Source organism: Ochlerotatus camptorhynchus, unplaced genomic scaffold, assembly GCF_037179485.1.
Source record: "Ochlerotatus camptorhynchus isolate MF236.1 unplaced genomic scaffold, CSIRO-AGI_Acam_v1.1 ptg000094l, whole genome shotgun sequence".
Lineage (NCBI taxonomy): Eukaryota > Metazoa > Arthropoda > Insecta > Diptera > Culicidae > Ochlerotatus > Ochlerotatus camptorhynchus.
Window position 1 is genome coordinate 5,557,087 of NW_027040584.1, and position 15,538 is coordinate 5,572,624.

The 15,538-nt window shown below is 41.6% G+C and overlaps 1 protein-coding gene across 1 annotated transcript in view; it reads right to left on the bottom strand.

Moving 5' to 3' along the window:
• Window positions 1-15,538, bottom strand: part of LOC135698757 (probable G-protein coupled receptor No18) — a 106,042-nt gene that overhangs the window by 27,356 nt on the left and 63,148 nt on the right. Inside the window, exon 2 of the mRNA XM_065218885.1 lies at window positions 14,716-15,367. Within this exon, the coding sequence (XP_065074957.1) occupies window positions 14,716-15,256 (541 nt within the window). The 5' untranslated portion in view covers window positions 15,257-15,367. The remainder of the gene's footprint in view (window positions 1-14,715; window positions 15,368-15,538) is intronic.

The following is a 15,538-nucleotide window of genomic DNA, read 5'->3' on the forward strand; positions in this document are numbered from 1 at the left end:
CAACACACTATCTCTGTTATCACCAATCTTATCACACACTTCACACAGCAATAGGCACTCACTCTCTATTTCTCACATCACGATCGCAAGCAACAGATAGGAGAAGATTACCGATCAGTATCCAGTAGTAATAAACAATTCGCTGAATAAATCGATCCTCTAAATGCATGCGAGTATTTTTCATCCCATACCGGAATTGTAGATATCCATTTAGCCACTGTGTTTTCTATTGCGGTTGGTCTTAAATTTCTGCTGGCTTTTCACTGATTTATGGTTATCTGCTTGGTTGCATTCTTTCGCTGCTGTTGATGGTTTTGCTTTGCTCCCCCTGTCTCTGTCCTAAATAAGAGATCATTGCTCCGTGTTGCAGTCCGTTGCTCCTGCCAAATCTACCCCGATTCCAGAGAAACGATCGAAGCCATCCATCAGCAACTCAGCAATCAAGTCATCGAACAAGTGTCCGTTTTGTGGGGAAGGATTTCATTCCGCTTTTCGCTGCGTGAAATTTTTGAAGCTGAAAGTACATGAACGCAGTGATGCTGTGAAAAAAGGCAGACTCTGCTTGAACTGTCTATCGCCAGGACATCAAGCACGATTTTGCAGCAAGGGCGTGTGCCACCACTGTAATCAGTTGCACCCAGAATCACAGCAGTCTAGCGCTATTAGAAATACATCCTCCGTCCCACAAGAGCAAAGTAGACCTCCAGCTGGTTATCAACAACAACCACAGACACAAATACCAGACCAGAACCAACAAACACACGCTCACAGCGCTCACCAGTCTACAAGTTCTCTTCCCGTATTACACTCGCATAACACTGCACCTTTGTCCACCACAAACCAATCATGCACAACCCAGAACACTATCGCGCTTCCAACCAATACACTATCCACACAAGATATTCTACTGTCCACCGCCATTGTGTGTGTTAAAGATAGCTACGGTAGCTCACGACTAGCTCGAGCGTTACTAGATTCGTGCTCCCAATTCTGCTTCATGACGACGAACTCCTCCAGTAAACTGAAGCTTCGAGCTTCACCTGAACACCTGTCAGTCCAAGGAATCGGTGGTTCAGTCGTCGTAGCCCGGAAGGTAGTTAAGGCAGCTATTCTACCTCGGTCTCAAGAAATATCATCGTATCGTGAGGAGATGAATTTCTACGTCCTGCCAGAGTTAACAGCAACCTTGCCAGCACGAAGAATCAACGTGAACCACTGGACGCTCCCGCATAATATCACCTTCGCGGATCCCCAGTTCCACGAACCAGGTCGCATTGGTATGATAATCGGAGCAGAACACTATCAATCTGCTCTCTGATGGTCGTGAGAAGGTTGGAGATGAAGGCCCTACACTGCAGAATACGGTCTTCGGATGGGTGGTTTCCGGTCGAACAGCCGATCAACCAGGTACGATGCATCGCACATTGTCGTATTCGTGCACACTTGCAAACCTGCAAGAACAGATAGAAACCTGTCGTTCCAGTAGTAGTCAATCGGTAGAGGAGACGGCGTTTGAAGCATTCTTCGATCAAACAACAGGCAGATTTATCGTCACACTTCCAAAGCGTGAATTCATCATCAATAAGCTCGGCGAGTCCAGAAACATAGCGACAAGGAGATTGTTGGGCTTGGAGAGGTGGTTCCAGTTGAATCCCGAGTTGAAGGCAGCGTACGCAGATTTCATCCACGAGTACGAGCGACTTGGTCACATGGTGCAAGTTCCGGACGTCAAAGAGCAGTTTCCCGTGTACTATCTTCCTCACCATGCAGTTTTCAAACTGGATAGTATAACAACGAAGCTACGGGTCGTTTTCGACGCGTCCTGTAAGACCAGCAACGCTGTATCGCTCAACGATGCGCTAATGGTTGGACCTGTAGTTCAAGAGGATTTGATCGCCATCACACTCCGATTCCGTTTGTTCCGCATAGCCATTGTGGAAAAAATGTATCGTATGATACTCATCTATCTACTCGATCGATGTCTACAGCGGATCGTCTACCGAGAACTTACGAGTTAGCAACAGTCTCTTACGGGACTGCATCTGCACCATACTTGGCGACAAAGTGCTTACAGCGACTGGCAGAAGAAGGAGCTCTCGCTTATCCTCGCGCAGCTAAGGTGTTGAAGGAAGATTTTTATGTCGATGACATGCTGACTGGAGCGGGCAACGTCGAAGAAGCGAAGCAGCTGGCAAAGGAAATGATCACGCTAACTTCATCAGGTGGATTCAACCTGCGAAAGTGGAACTCCAACTGCAAGGAATTGTTAGCCGAATTGCCATCCGATCTCCTCGATGATCGTGCCACTTTAGAGCTTGATTCCTCAACTTCTCCAGTGAAAACTTTGGGATAATTGTGGGAGCCGCATTCAGACAATTTCCGATACCATTCTCCTAAGTGGGACAACGAAGCAGTGCTCACGAAACGCGTCGTTCTCGCAGAAGCAGCTCGTCTGTTTGACCCGTTAGGATTGATGGGTCCAGTTGTCGTCATTGCCAAGATATTTCTCCAAGAATTGTGGAAGCAGCAGTGCGGTTGGGATGAACCACTGCCCGAAGCGATGCAGAACTTTTGGCAGGAGTATAGGATGAATTTGACAGCTCTATCGTCGTTTTCAATTCCTCGGTGGATAGGATACACATCTGATGAAATTTCGGTCGCGTTGCACGGTTTCTGTGACGCATCAGACAAGGCATACGATGCCTCTACATGCGTTGTACGCTGTCGGATGGCTCAGTAGAAGTTCGGCTGCTGATTTCCAAATCGAGAGTAGCACCACTGGAGGATCTCAAGCGCAACAAGAAGAAGTTAACCACCCCTCGCCTCGAGCTGTCATCCGCACTGCTCCTCAGTCATCTGTACGAGAAGGTCAAGCACAGCATTCGTATTCCGCACACCGCAAGCTTCTGGGCAGACTCGACAATCGTAATGCATTGGTTATCTTCGCTGCCATCGAGGTGGCAGATGTTCGTAGCGAATCGCGTGTCCGAGATTCAGCACATTACGAAGGGTTTCGATTGGAATCATGTCGCTGGCTTGGAGAACCCAGCTGACATCATTTCACGAGGGATGATACCGGCTCAGCTTCAGTATAGCATGATTTGGTTTGAAGGTCCACCATGGCTGCGTCGAGACCGCAGCACCTGGCCGGGAAGTCCTGAGGAAGATTTTGATCAATCACTGCTAGAAGAGCAAAGTGCAGTCGCAATTCCAGCACAGTCCAAGCCAATCAGCGACAACTTTTCACTTCATTCCTCTCTATCTACGCTGATCCGTAAAGTTGCATGGATTCGTCGCTTCATTCACAACTGTCACCATCGCGAAGAAAGACGCAATGGGTACCTCAGTCACGCTGGTCTCCAAGAAGCTATGCTATCACTAGTCCGTGTGTCGCAGAGGGAATCGTTTCCGGAGGAGATTTCTGCACTCCAGAGCGAAATTGAGGTGTTTCCTGAGTCTTTCTGAGATTTTCTAAACAAAAATTAAGTTCCTTATGCTTCTATAAATTTCACTACCTTTCTCTGAACACCACAGACCTGTGCAGGAACTGAATGTGCTAGACATCTTAAAGTGCACAAAACTTCTATGAAGCTTTTCCAACTTGTCTGGATTTTGCTTAACTTCTAATATAAATTCTAAGATATTCGGGAAGATTATGGAAAGAAGGAGAACTAAGCTTGAAGAAGTCCTGAGAAGTTTGACGAATAGGCAAAATTAACAGATAGGATCAGTGACCTTCAGAGATCTTACAAGAGCTTCAGAGAGGATCTGCCTATTTTAAAGCTGTTGAAGATTTGTACTCAAATACGTTTTGGGAATTCCTGAAACAGATCTTCAGAAAATTTCATCAAACACTGCTGTTTAATAAAGCCACAGCATTCTTGCAATGATTATGTTAAAAGCACTTTGAATTTGAATTCAGATTAAGTGGATCTAATCCGTGTGAAAGTCACACCAGACCTAAAATCTGAAATTCAAATTCGACTGAAATCCGTGTAATTGCTAAATACTTTTCTCTCGAGTAGTACACCAGACGTTCGCTCACTGGAATATAATTCATGTGTCAACATTTGCAACTAAAATTCATTTCAAAAATAATATTAAGATGAGCATCTTTCGCAGTTAGGCCCTTTATTTCACGTACATTCACTATATACAGTGCCATCTGTGACGAATTGTAGGAAGCTTCGAAGTTCGCAGCAAAAATAACAGATGGCGTTGTTGTGTCCCTCTGCCGGTAGAATTGTGCATTTGGAACATTAAATGATCCGTTCCTGTTCAGCTGGAAAGTACGAAATCAAGATATCGTACTATATTCATATTCCGAAGCACGGAGAGAACAGTGGAGAAAACACAGGTCTGATAATCACCACGTTCGTGGTTTGAGTCCAGTCCGGCAACAATTCATGTACTTTTTAGGGCATACACTCTACCCCCGAAGAACGCAAACTCGGTCTGCACGAATTCCATTTATGTTGGTCTCGAATGATTCCGTTTACACGAGGGATATGGGATTTGACCTAATAGGGACCAACATGGAATATCTCGCGATCCTTGACATATAGAAGGTTACTGTCTTCAGCAAAGTTTTTCAGTGGATCAAGACCTAATGATTGGTGAACAGAAGTTCGGAATTTCCTCATTACGCGTTGCTAGTTTGCTTTAGTTTGTGATTTCCTAGTTCGTGTTATATCTTGAAATCCTTGCCACCTGAAAGTTGCTTTCTTCGACGAAGTTTCTCACTACGCGGCGCTAGCGTGCGTGAATTAATGATGCCCTTGTTTTTATGATATCTTGGAATCCTCGTTATCTAGGAAGTTGTTCAGTGGATCAAAACCTTATCGTTGGTGGACCGAAGTTTGGAATTTTCTCACTCCGTGGCACTAGTGTGCTTGAATTTGTGATTTCCTTGTTTATGTTATATTCTGAAATAATTTCCATCTGGGAAATTGTTGTCTCCGGCAAAGTTTTTCAGTTCCTCATGGTTGGTGGACAGAATTTTGGATTTTTTTTTCTCACTACGCGGCACCAACGAAATAGAACGTCTATTGGTTCTCTGTGTAATTACAGCTGGCAATAACGGAGTTGCATCCATTGATTTAAAAATAGCATCAGACATCACCACATCGCCCGATTCCAAACATACCCATATTGTGAGGTATTTAATGTCTTTTTTTAATTTGTATATAACCGGAAGCTGCCATCTTGATTTTCAAAATGGCGTTTCCAGACCCTACGCGTCACTCAGATTCCAAAAATATACATATTGTGAGATATTTGACAGTATTTCCCAGTTTTTCTCTAGCCGGATGCGGCCATCTTGGACTTCAAAATGGCGTCAAACATAGATTTCCGGTTGTGACATGTCACTCCGATTCCAAAAATGTGAATATTGTGGGGTATTTGACAATATTTTCAAAAAAGTTTTCAAACGAAGTATTTTATTATTATTATTATTATTAAAATCACTTTAACGCTCTTGGGTCATTCGTGACTTGTCTGCGGGTGAGATTTGAACTCGTGACTTTGACGTGAGAGGTATGGATTCCAACCACTACGCCGGGGTCGCCCCCATTCAAACGAAGTTAATCCCAACTAACGAGCTTTGTTTTACACACTAATTCGATTTACAAACTGGAGGTTATAGTGCATTTTTACTCCTTCAGGTAGGTTTGCAGAACCGATGCAGAAACTCCGACGGGCAAATTTTCATCTAACTCAGGACGAAAATCTTTAAATAATGTTCCTGTAAGTCGGAACCAGTGTTGGTAAAACCATCAATCAAATAATATTTTTCCGCTCCCCCATGCTCACAAGATCACACGTGATATTGGAACAAAATATCATGCTTGATATTGATTTTACAAGCTCTATTGATATTGCGAGACTGTTCACAACGTGCAAAAATCAAGCTGAGAGTTGACTCGACAACACAATTATTCCGTTGCACATCGCTTTCTTAGAAAGAGAAAGTATAATTTGCTATCTCTTTTTACTCTTCACCGATGGCAGACCTGAAGGGACTGCTGCCAGCCGTTATGGAAATTTCGGTTGCGTTCGGGTGTAAAGCAAAAATCATGAAACTCAATCTCACCACAGTTTGGAGAGCTTTGCAGCTGGTCAGTTTTGATAGCTTGATATTCCAATGTGCAACATCACAGCTTGCAAAATCAACCGCAGTTGTTTGGTTGTTGATTTTTGTGGATGAAAATCAAGCCTGATCTTGGGCATTGGTGAAATTTGACTTTTTGATATTTTCCCAACACTGGTCGGAACGAACACCTTCTTTTTGGTTGCTGACTCAGTAGCTTTAAAGCTATAATTCATTAAATTATATAATTAAGAACAAATTCACGGTACGTAAACTAATCTAATCTTACAATTTCGGTGTTTTTCTCTCTTTGCCTCCTGATAATCGGGTATTCCAGGAAGGACGACCAGAACAATTTACAGGCAAGCACAAATCAGGTTAACACTTTAATGATAATCGGAAAAGTATAAATTTTCTATTTACAGATAACATACCTCGTGATCATTAATGATTCACTACGTGGCACTACTGCAGCGGACTTATAATATTTAGCGATCTATAAAATTAAACCTGTTTGGAATCAGTTACTAAGAGAAATATACTCATTGGAAACTTACGGATTATAATTCTATTCAATTTCATTAAACTCAATTAACAAAGAACTTTATGCAGAAGTGCAACAGATTTGAAAGCTGCTAACTATCGGTGTATAGTCAGTAGAGTGATGCAAAATTTGAAATTTTCGCTCCACAATACTTAAACGATTCCAAATCGGATCCTGACCAACCCCTCAAAATTTGAACCCATTTGGTAAGAGACTGAGATGGCACAAACCATTTGAAGTTTGGGAATTACTATGGTAAATCCAAGATTGTTTGTTCATGTCTATCTAAAAATTCACCATATCGGTCTGCTTCAAAAACTTTCAACTGTACTTGTAAGAAGTTTTTCCAGCTACAACTTTGCTGAAGACCACTTTTTGATTAAATGCAAGGATCGAAAGTTATCAATGGTTCAATGCGCTGATGTCTTATGATCATGCTCAATCAACTGCTCAACAGGCAACATTGGTGTTTCTGGGTCGTTGAATAGGACACAAAAATCATGGCTACTATGTCACACTGCAAAATACAGTGTTGCCTACAGAGCAGCTGCATGATCATGTCATAAGTTTACCAATCTCTTAAATAATTAATAACTTTTTCCTGTCTCGTTTTACATAGAAACGATCTTCAGCAAAGTTGTAGCTGAGAAAATTTTCTATGAGAATTGCTATCGAACTGTTTCGTAGCTCAATATGGAAAACGACTAGAAGGCAATGAACAGAAAGTTGAGCTTTCCCATATTAATTTACATGTAAACTCCAAATGGCTTGTGCGAAGTCTGTTTCTAACAAATTGAGTAGTAACTTTGGGAGGCTAATCAGGACCCGATTTGAAACCATTTAAGCACTGTGGAGCGAAAAAGTCAAATTTTGCATCAGTCTAATAGTCAGGAATCCTTATTGCCGGGCTATCCGTGATTAACACAGCTTATGGGATTTTCACTAATATTGTCTGTTGTGGATTCTCTCATTTGTTTCAATATTTAAAGCAATACTGCTATCGACAAAGTTGTTATACTAAGTAAGACCAACAAGCCTGTGTTGTTTGATTCAGGTTTAGTTGGTAACTACGCCACTAGAGGCGCTTCACTTTCTCATAACTGACCTGTGATATATTATATAGAATTTGAGTCCAACATAGAATATCTCTTGATCCTGGCCATGTAGAAAGTTGCTGTCTTGAGCAAAGATGTTCAGGTGACCAAGTTATCTTGAATCGTGGCCATATTAGTTTATAACTCTCACACTACGTGGCACTAGTGTGCACCTGTACTTCCTGTCTTTCACGAGATACTGACCGTATAGAAGGTTACTGTGTTGAGCAAAGTTGTTCAGGTGATCAAGTTCTGTCGGATGGTGGCTATATTAATTTAGAACTCTCACACTATGCGGCGCTAGTGTGTTCTTATATTTCATGTACAAGCTCTATCTCGAGATCCTTGCCATATAGAAGATTAGTGTCTTAATCAAAGTTGTTCAGGTTGCCAAGTCCTTTTCGATGGTGGTCATATTAGTTCAAAACTCTCTCACTATGTGGCACTATTGTGCACATGAACTTCCTGTATAATCTGTATCTCGAGATCGTGGCCATATAGAAGGTGACTGTTTTGAGCAGAGCGATTCAGGTGACCACTATCTTCCGAATGGTGTTCATATTAGTTTAGAAATCTCTCACTACGTGCTGCTAGTGTACTTGCGAACTTCCTGAATATTATATGTCGCAAAAGCCTACCCATATAGGATGTTGCTGTGCAACGTGAATATATCCGGAACAGGGGGCCGGAATAGAGGCCAGATATCGATGCTGTTTTATAAACACTGTCAAATACCCTACAATATGGATGTATTCCCAACGGAAATATGGCTATTTGCGGAACGAGGACGATGTATAGATGTCAAAATTCGAAGTCCGCTGCCAGATTGGAATTTAAGATGGTGGCCATATGTTTTATAAATACTATCAAATATCCTAGAACATGGGTATTTTTCGAACGGGGATGACGTGTAGAAGTCTAAAAACCGATTTGAGATCTTAGACAAAGTTGTTCTGCATAGTATTATCAATCTGAGTTCAAGGTTTGGTCAAATTTGAGATCATTAAAAAAATTGATATTTTAAAATTCTCCTGCAAATCCAGATCAAATCCAAGTTTGTTAAAATTTGGCAGTTTTTGGGGACCTAAATACACATCTAAAGACCAGTGGGAAGCTAGGCGTTGTGATCCACTATGCAGACATGACTCACTCTAATTTTCATGGATCCATTCAAAATTATGGGTGGCTTCAAAGCATTAGATGAGTGCCGACTTCTTCATAAGGGATGGCAAGCCAACCAAAAGAGGGGCGTTTCATATTCTAGGCGGTATCAGTGAGTTCAGTTATGGGCATCGTAAATTTTGAGCAAGATAGTATTTATAAAGAGTGAATAATGAGCTTGGGGAAAATAACTTTCCCCGTGACACCACCTGACAACTCCTTACTGCAAATGATCCTGAAATCTTGTAAAAGCATCTAGAGAATTTTACATAGATTTAAGCACCTAAAGATTTTTTAAATAATACCTGGGCAACATGAGATTGGGATTACTTGGCAGATGAAGATCTTCAGTATAGCACCTGATGAACATGAAGTTTTGAACATACAACCAGATGACTTCACGGAGATCTTTATAAAATTACTTGTCAACATGGCATTATGACTAAATATCCAATAAATGTTGAAATGATGATCTATTAGCGATCTACAGAAAAATACCTTATTAGTTTCCAATCATTTCTCATTGCTAGGTATTATAGAAACTACCGAAATCCGATCATCATAAAAATACCTGGTGAACCAGAAGTCTTGAACTAACATCCCTCTAGATGTTAATGCAAATCTTATTCAAATGATTGTACAGTCACTTCTTCCTAATTCGATCGATATTGAAGGGACCATTGAGTTAGGGAGGTAAATTTGGGAAATTTTATATGTGGAGAACGGTCCAAGTAACCTGGATTTCCATCTAGTTAGGGAGAAATCGAGTAAAGGAGATTTCACTGTATATTCAGAGGATTTTATTAAGATGATCGATCTCTGATTTTGGCTTTACTGATTTCGACAATTTATGGTCTTCAGAATAAAACCTGATAAACCAGAAATCGAAAAATATAAAAAATAAATCCAAATTACGAAGATTATTGATTACCTAGAAAATTATATGAGTGTTATGGTTATGGAGAATATTTAAGCATTGAGATTTCGATTGTTGTATGGTTGGAGATTTTCATAACAATACTTGATACACCTGATTCAATTTAGGGGGGGTTGGCAATTATCCACGGCCCATAATTTTGTTTGTTTGTACAATTGTCTACGAAGGGCGGGGGGGGGGGGGGGTCAAGAATAAAAAAAAACTGTCTATGTAGTTAATGAACAGCCTTTTAGCAATATCCAGTCGATTTGATGGAGAACTTTGTGTCGATTCCGATAGCTCTGCCGACATGAAATTGGGGTTTCACCAACCGTTATGGCTCCATAGGGATGACGCATTCATAATAAGGCTTCTCCTCTGCAGTTTGAGTATGGTCTCCTAATTACCCCGTTTGATAGGGTTCCGGGGCCTTTCTTGTTTATTGCACTAACACGATTACACTAATATTTATTTACTACTACTTAACTCTAGTCATAAGTGTAAAACCAAGTATGGTTCCCCAGATTGAACCGTTTTCACCGACGAATCGATAGCCACTAGCGATGAATTTGGGGTTCGCAAGTTCCATCCCGCTCGAACAGATCGATCTCTTGGCCACGATCTCGATAAGAGATAACGACCGATTATTCTCTCCCGCAGGCCGTTCGTAACTTACCACCACATAGCCTATGTGTGTTTGGTAGATGTTGCTGAGATCACCACACCGTGAACAACGAGCTCCTGCCTATCTGTTCTGGATATAGTGCAGTTGTAGCCAACGACACAAGGGATAGTGGACTGTATGTAAAGATGATGACCATCCCAGGGTTGTAGTGCGAGGGGTTCAAGCTGATTTCCAACACTTTGATCTTCCTACGTGGTATGATGGACTGTTAAGATTATTTATAAAAAATCCTGACCAACCTGAAGTCTTGAACAAATTTCTAGAACCCAAGAGGTCATCAGGTTATTTGTTGAAGATTTCAATTTGATCATGTATTATTCTGATGAACTTCAACTGCCCAACAGTTGTAGTCACGTTTCCCAGTTTTTCTCTCAAATATTAGGGTTACTCAAAAAAAATGGGGGAGAGGTAGCTCATCGATTCTTCCGGTTCGCCTTCTAGCATCGTGCTATTAGGTACCAAGCGATAACCAGGGTAGTTGATCGATAGCTCGAAGACGTCATTTCGTTGGCGTCTGAAATGGGAAATTCTCATAGCAGGCGTTGACGATGGAACGTTGTCGAGTTGTTGAATAGCAACTATCGTGGTAACTCACCGATTATCTGTCGATCTGCCAAATTTGGAAAGACGTCTGCATTGAATTGTCTCATATAATAATATTCCGCCCACTATATCACAAGAAATTGCGAGTAGCTGAGTGGAATGCAGATAAGTTAAGCATTGGGTACAGGACCAAGTCTCCCCTGGGTAGTGCCAGAAGATGAGCGCAATAGACTCATCAAGTTGCCATAAGGTACGGAATGAGACTATTTCATGGCTGGGTAGTCAAAGTCTTCCATTCGTTAGTAATTTCAGGTGGATTAGAACAGGTTTAGGTTTAGGGTAGGCGTTGGTCAGATTTGGATTTTTCATATGTAGTCCTGAATAGGACCCTGTCATAGAACGTCGCGTGAAAGTGGAACTTAATGAAGGCCTAAGTACTTTTTCGTAGTTTTTAGTTTTCGGATTTGAAAGATCGTCGGTTACAGTGGCCTGCTTACTGAGCAGAAAAACGCGGTCCCAGGTCCTTACATATCAAAGAGATTTATGGTAAAATCGCTTGTGTATCGGGTATTTTACGAAACTCGTTGTTGTCGTTGGTTCCGGGTTTGAATGGATACAAAAATTTGAGCAACGGTATTATGTGATATGAGGGGCTCGGTGGCCTTAGAGCAACCGTTTTTGCTTACTGAGCAGAACATCATGAGTGTAATCTCAGGCCCTTCCACATTCAAGATTCGTTAATCGTTTTATTTGTTAATATGACTACATGGTAATAACAGCAACTCGGTGATTAAAAAGGTGCTCGTATGCCTAGTGGCAAACGTTTTTGCTTATTGAGCAGAAGACCGTGAGTTTAGTCCCAAGCTCCTTCGCGTTATATGATCGTTAGGACATCAATTCAGCTTATCGTTTACCAAAACGAACCCTGCTGCAAACCCAACCCTCTTATCCAACATCCCAGTGATTCCTCGTGGAAGTGCAGAGGTGTTCTCGGCTTCCATCAAAGCGAGTGTCATGTCAACACAATCCTTCCCATTCCTTTCTTGACCTGTGTTCGGGCGCGGCCGGCGCTGGTATTGCCTAATTTAAGATCACCAGTTTTTACACATTGAGGATGATTGCTAGTCCCAAGCATCGTCTATTGGTTCTCTGTGGAATTACAGCTGATCTGGCAATAACAGAGTAGGAACCGTGGGCGGTCAATCAAGCTCAAGCTCAAGCTCAAGCTCAATATTAGGGTTACTCAAAAATTATTTAAAAAAACTCCAGGTTATCATAGATCTCCAGAAATTCTTCAAAATATTTTTTCAAGACTTCAGCTTGATCGGCTGATCATTCTGAAGATTTACAACTGATCATCAATTCAAATCACATCTTCCAGCTATTCTCTCAAATTCCAGATTGCTCAGAATTTTTTCAAAGACATCCAAGTAATTGGGGATTTTTGAAATGTTCTCAGGATGCTTGTTCAAAACTTCAGGTTGGTCAAGATTTTTCATAAAAATGTTGAAGATCTTCTTCTGCACAATAATTTTAATCATATCTCCCACGTATCCTCTCAAGATTCCAGGTTTCTCAAAAATTATTTCCAAGACCTTTAGTTGATCATAGATCTCCAAAATATTCTCAAAATATTTGTATGAGACTTCAGCTTGATTAGGCATCATTCTGAAAATCTTCAACTACCCAACAATTTAAATTACATCTCCAAGACATTCTCGAAGATTCCAGGTTGCTCAGAAATTATTTTAAATAACACCATCATTGATTCTGAAGATATCCAAGTATCCCATAATCCATATTGCATCTCACAGGTTTTTTTTTCTGAACACGGCAGTTTAGAGATTATTCCATGATATTTGTTTCAAGACTTCAGGTTGAACAGGCACTATTGTACTGAAGATCTCACACTATTCATCAACTCAAATCACATCTCTCGGACATTCTATTATGATGCAAGGTGGCTTCGAAAAATTTTCAAAGGCCATCAGGTGATCAGAAATATTTGTTTTCTAGCTAACAATTCACCGCAACGAGGGATGTCGACGACACTATCCATATAAAGCGATGGGTGTTACCGTGAACCCATAAATGTTTCTCGGCTGTCCTTCAACCAATTACGCTGATTTTTTTTTATGTGATTAATGTTAACTTTAAACTAGTTATCCACAGAAAATCAGCTTGAAGAGTTGAAGGACAGCCATATAAATAGCGGTGGTTCATCCCGATCATCCCGAAACTCGACGCAACGGCCGATGAAGGCGGCAGATGCGTGAGGCAGAGTTCGTAGCAGTGCAGTTGTCAAACGAATTAAAAATGATGCAAGATGGTCGGCGAAAAAACAGAGGCCTCATTTCACAAGTCGAAAACCTTATTCTTCATACAACCGTTGATACAAAAAAAAAGATGCTTCGTTCAGACTTCAGCAACGAGGCCCCAGGTCGGTTAAATTTCCAATGGAGTCAATCCAATCCGACTGAAGTCGTTGTTGCTGAAACTGCCAACTGTACCCTGAATCTTAAATTTAACGGGCAGCAAATGGTAAATATAATCTTGCGTCGTGTTTATTTTCTGATTTTGTTATTTATCTTAGCGAACAGTGTACAGATTTTCAGCATTCGCTTGTAAATTTGCAAATGCAGGATATTGCGTAAACTTCCACCGGTATTTTCAACTTAAATTCAAAGCCATTACATCGTGTCCCAATCAACATTTTTCGCCCTCTGAATTTCCATTTGCAAACACATAACGTATTCTCGAGTTTGTATTTAATTTAAATATGCATTATCACAATCTCTGATTAAACAGAAGCGTTGGCGTAGCCAGGGTTCGAAATGGGGGAGGCCATTTTTTTATAAAACGGAGAATTACGCCATCAAGCTGAACGCCATTAGATTTCCTTGATCAAAAAAAAAAAAAAAAAAAAACTTGAAGCTAAATATAAGCTAAAGGACTTCCAAACATTAAATCAGCCATACATCAGCTTTATACATCAAAAACTGCGTTCGTTCTGCAACTCATGCAAATTAATTATGAGAATTTGTTGTTGCTTAAAACCCCCTTCCTTCCCCCTGGCTACACCTATGAACAGGGGATCATCCAGATCAAGCGTGCTCAAATATTGATGCGAGTGTAATTTTCTGGCATCATTCAATTATGCCGCCTTCCTGGGGTTACCTTGGCCACCTGCTGTGCTAGTTGTACTTACTGAGAAAAAAAAAACCCAATCCGCAATTGGCAGAAGCTTACGCCTACCACACTTCTACCATTCATAGGATTGCGTTGGAGAACTTTTCCTCCCATCAAGCATCGATTCTTCGAAGAGTGCGTGCGATAATAACGTCTGAACAGCTGTCATGCTTTGTGGTGTGTTTACACATCATATGAATTCATGTTACACGTGTCCAAACAGATGCTCTTCGAGCATGGAATTACATTTCATCTAAACGGATCATTATTCCATTCTAATGATAGGAAATCTAGCAATTTTCTTCGTCGATTTTCTCTTGGCATTAATACACTTACGAGATCCAATTTCCCGAAATTTCGTATTAGTTAGCAAAAGCATCAAATGTTAGTCCTACCGAGAAGAGAAAATCAACGAAGTTCATTTCAGCTAGGCCCTTTTGACGAACAGTTTGTTACCAATATGCAAAATTTGAGTGCCATACCGAAACTCACCTACGACGAAAACAATCACCGCCGGGGGCATGACGAAGATACCGACCAGCCAATCGGCCACGGCCAAGCTCATCACGAAGCAATTCGTCACGGTCCGAAGCCGCCGGGTGGTGGCCACCGAAAGGATTACCAACGTGTTGCCAATCACCGTGATGACAATCAGCGTGCAGAACAGCACCACCAGAAACATCTTATCCCACGAGAGGCAAATCTTGGCACACTCCTTGCCGGGATCGTCCTCTACGGCGGCCTCAAACCCGCCCGATACCATTCCAATGGTTGGCAACGACGAGCTCGACGAAGCAGCCGCCAGAGCCGAAGCCCCGATGGAGGTGGCAGAAGTCGACGGCAGAGCCACAGCGGTCGACCCGTTGGCATCGACGACGAAGCGCTCGCTGAAATTGAGCAGATCACCGTTCACGATCTGCAGATTGACGTAGATTTCCTGATACACGTTGGCGGTGAACGAGGTGGTGGCGGTGTAATTAATTGTAATGGATGCCGTCGTGGTTGACGCACTGCTGCCGTTTCCAATTGCCATAATTGGTTGACTTTGGGGGAGTTGCGGAGAGGCGCTAACAGTTTTGCCCGTTGCTTAATATTTAATTCACCGGCACCGACCGCCGGCGGGATAGCGGGAAGATGATGTAACCTGCGAATTAGAGAAGGAAGAGGAAGCAGTTTAGCAATAATCGAGAAATCGGTGAAACTTTGATGTGTTATTTATTTTTAGATAATCGTGAAATATACTGATTTGGTAGCTTCTGAGAAGGATGGTCTGCCGACGGTTTGGCTTAACCTGGATCTATGTCTTCTCAAATTT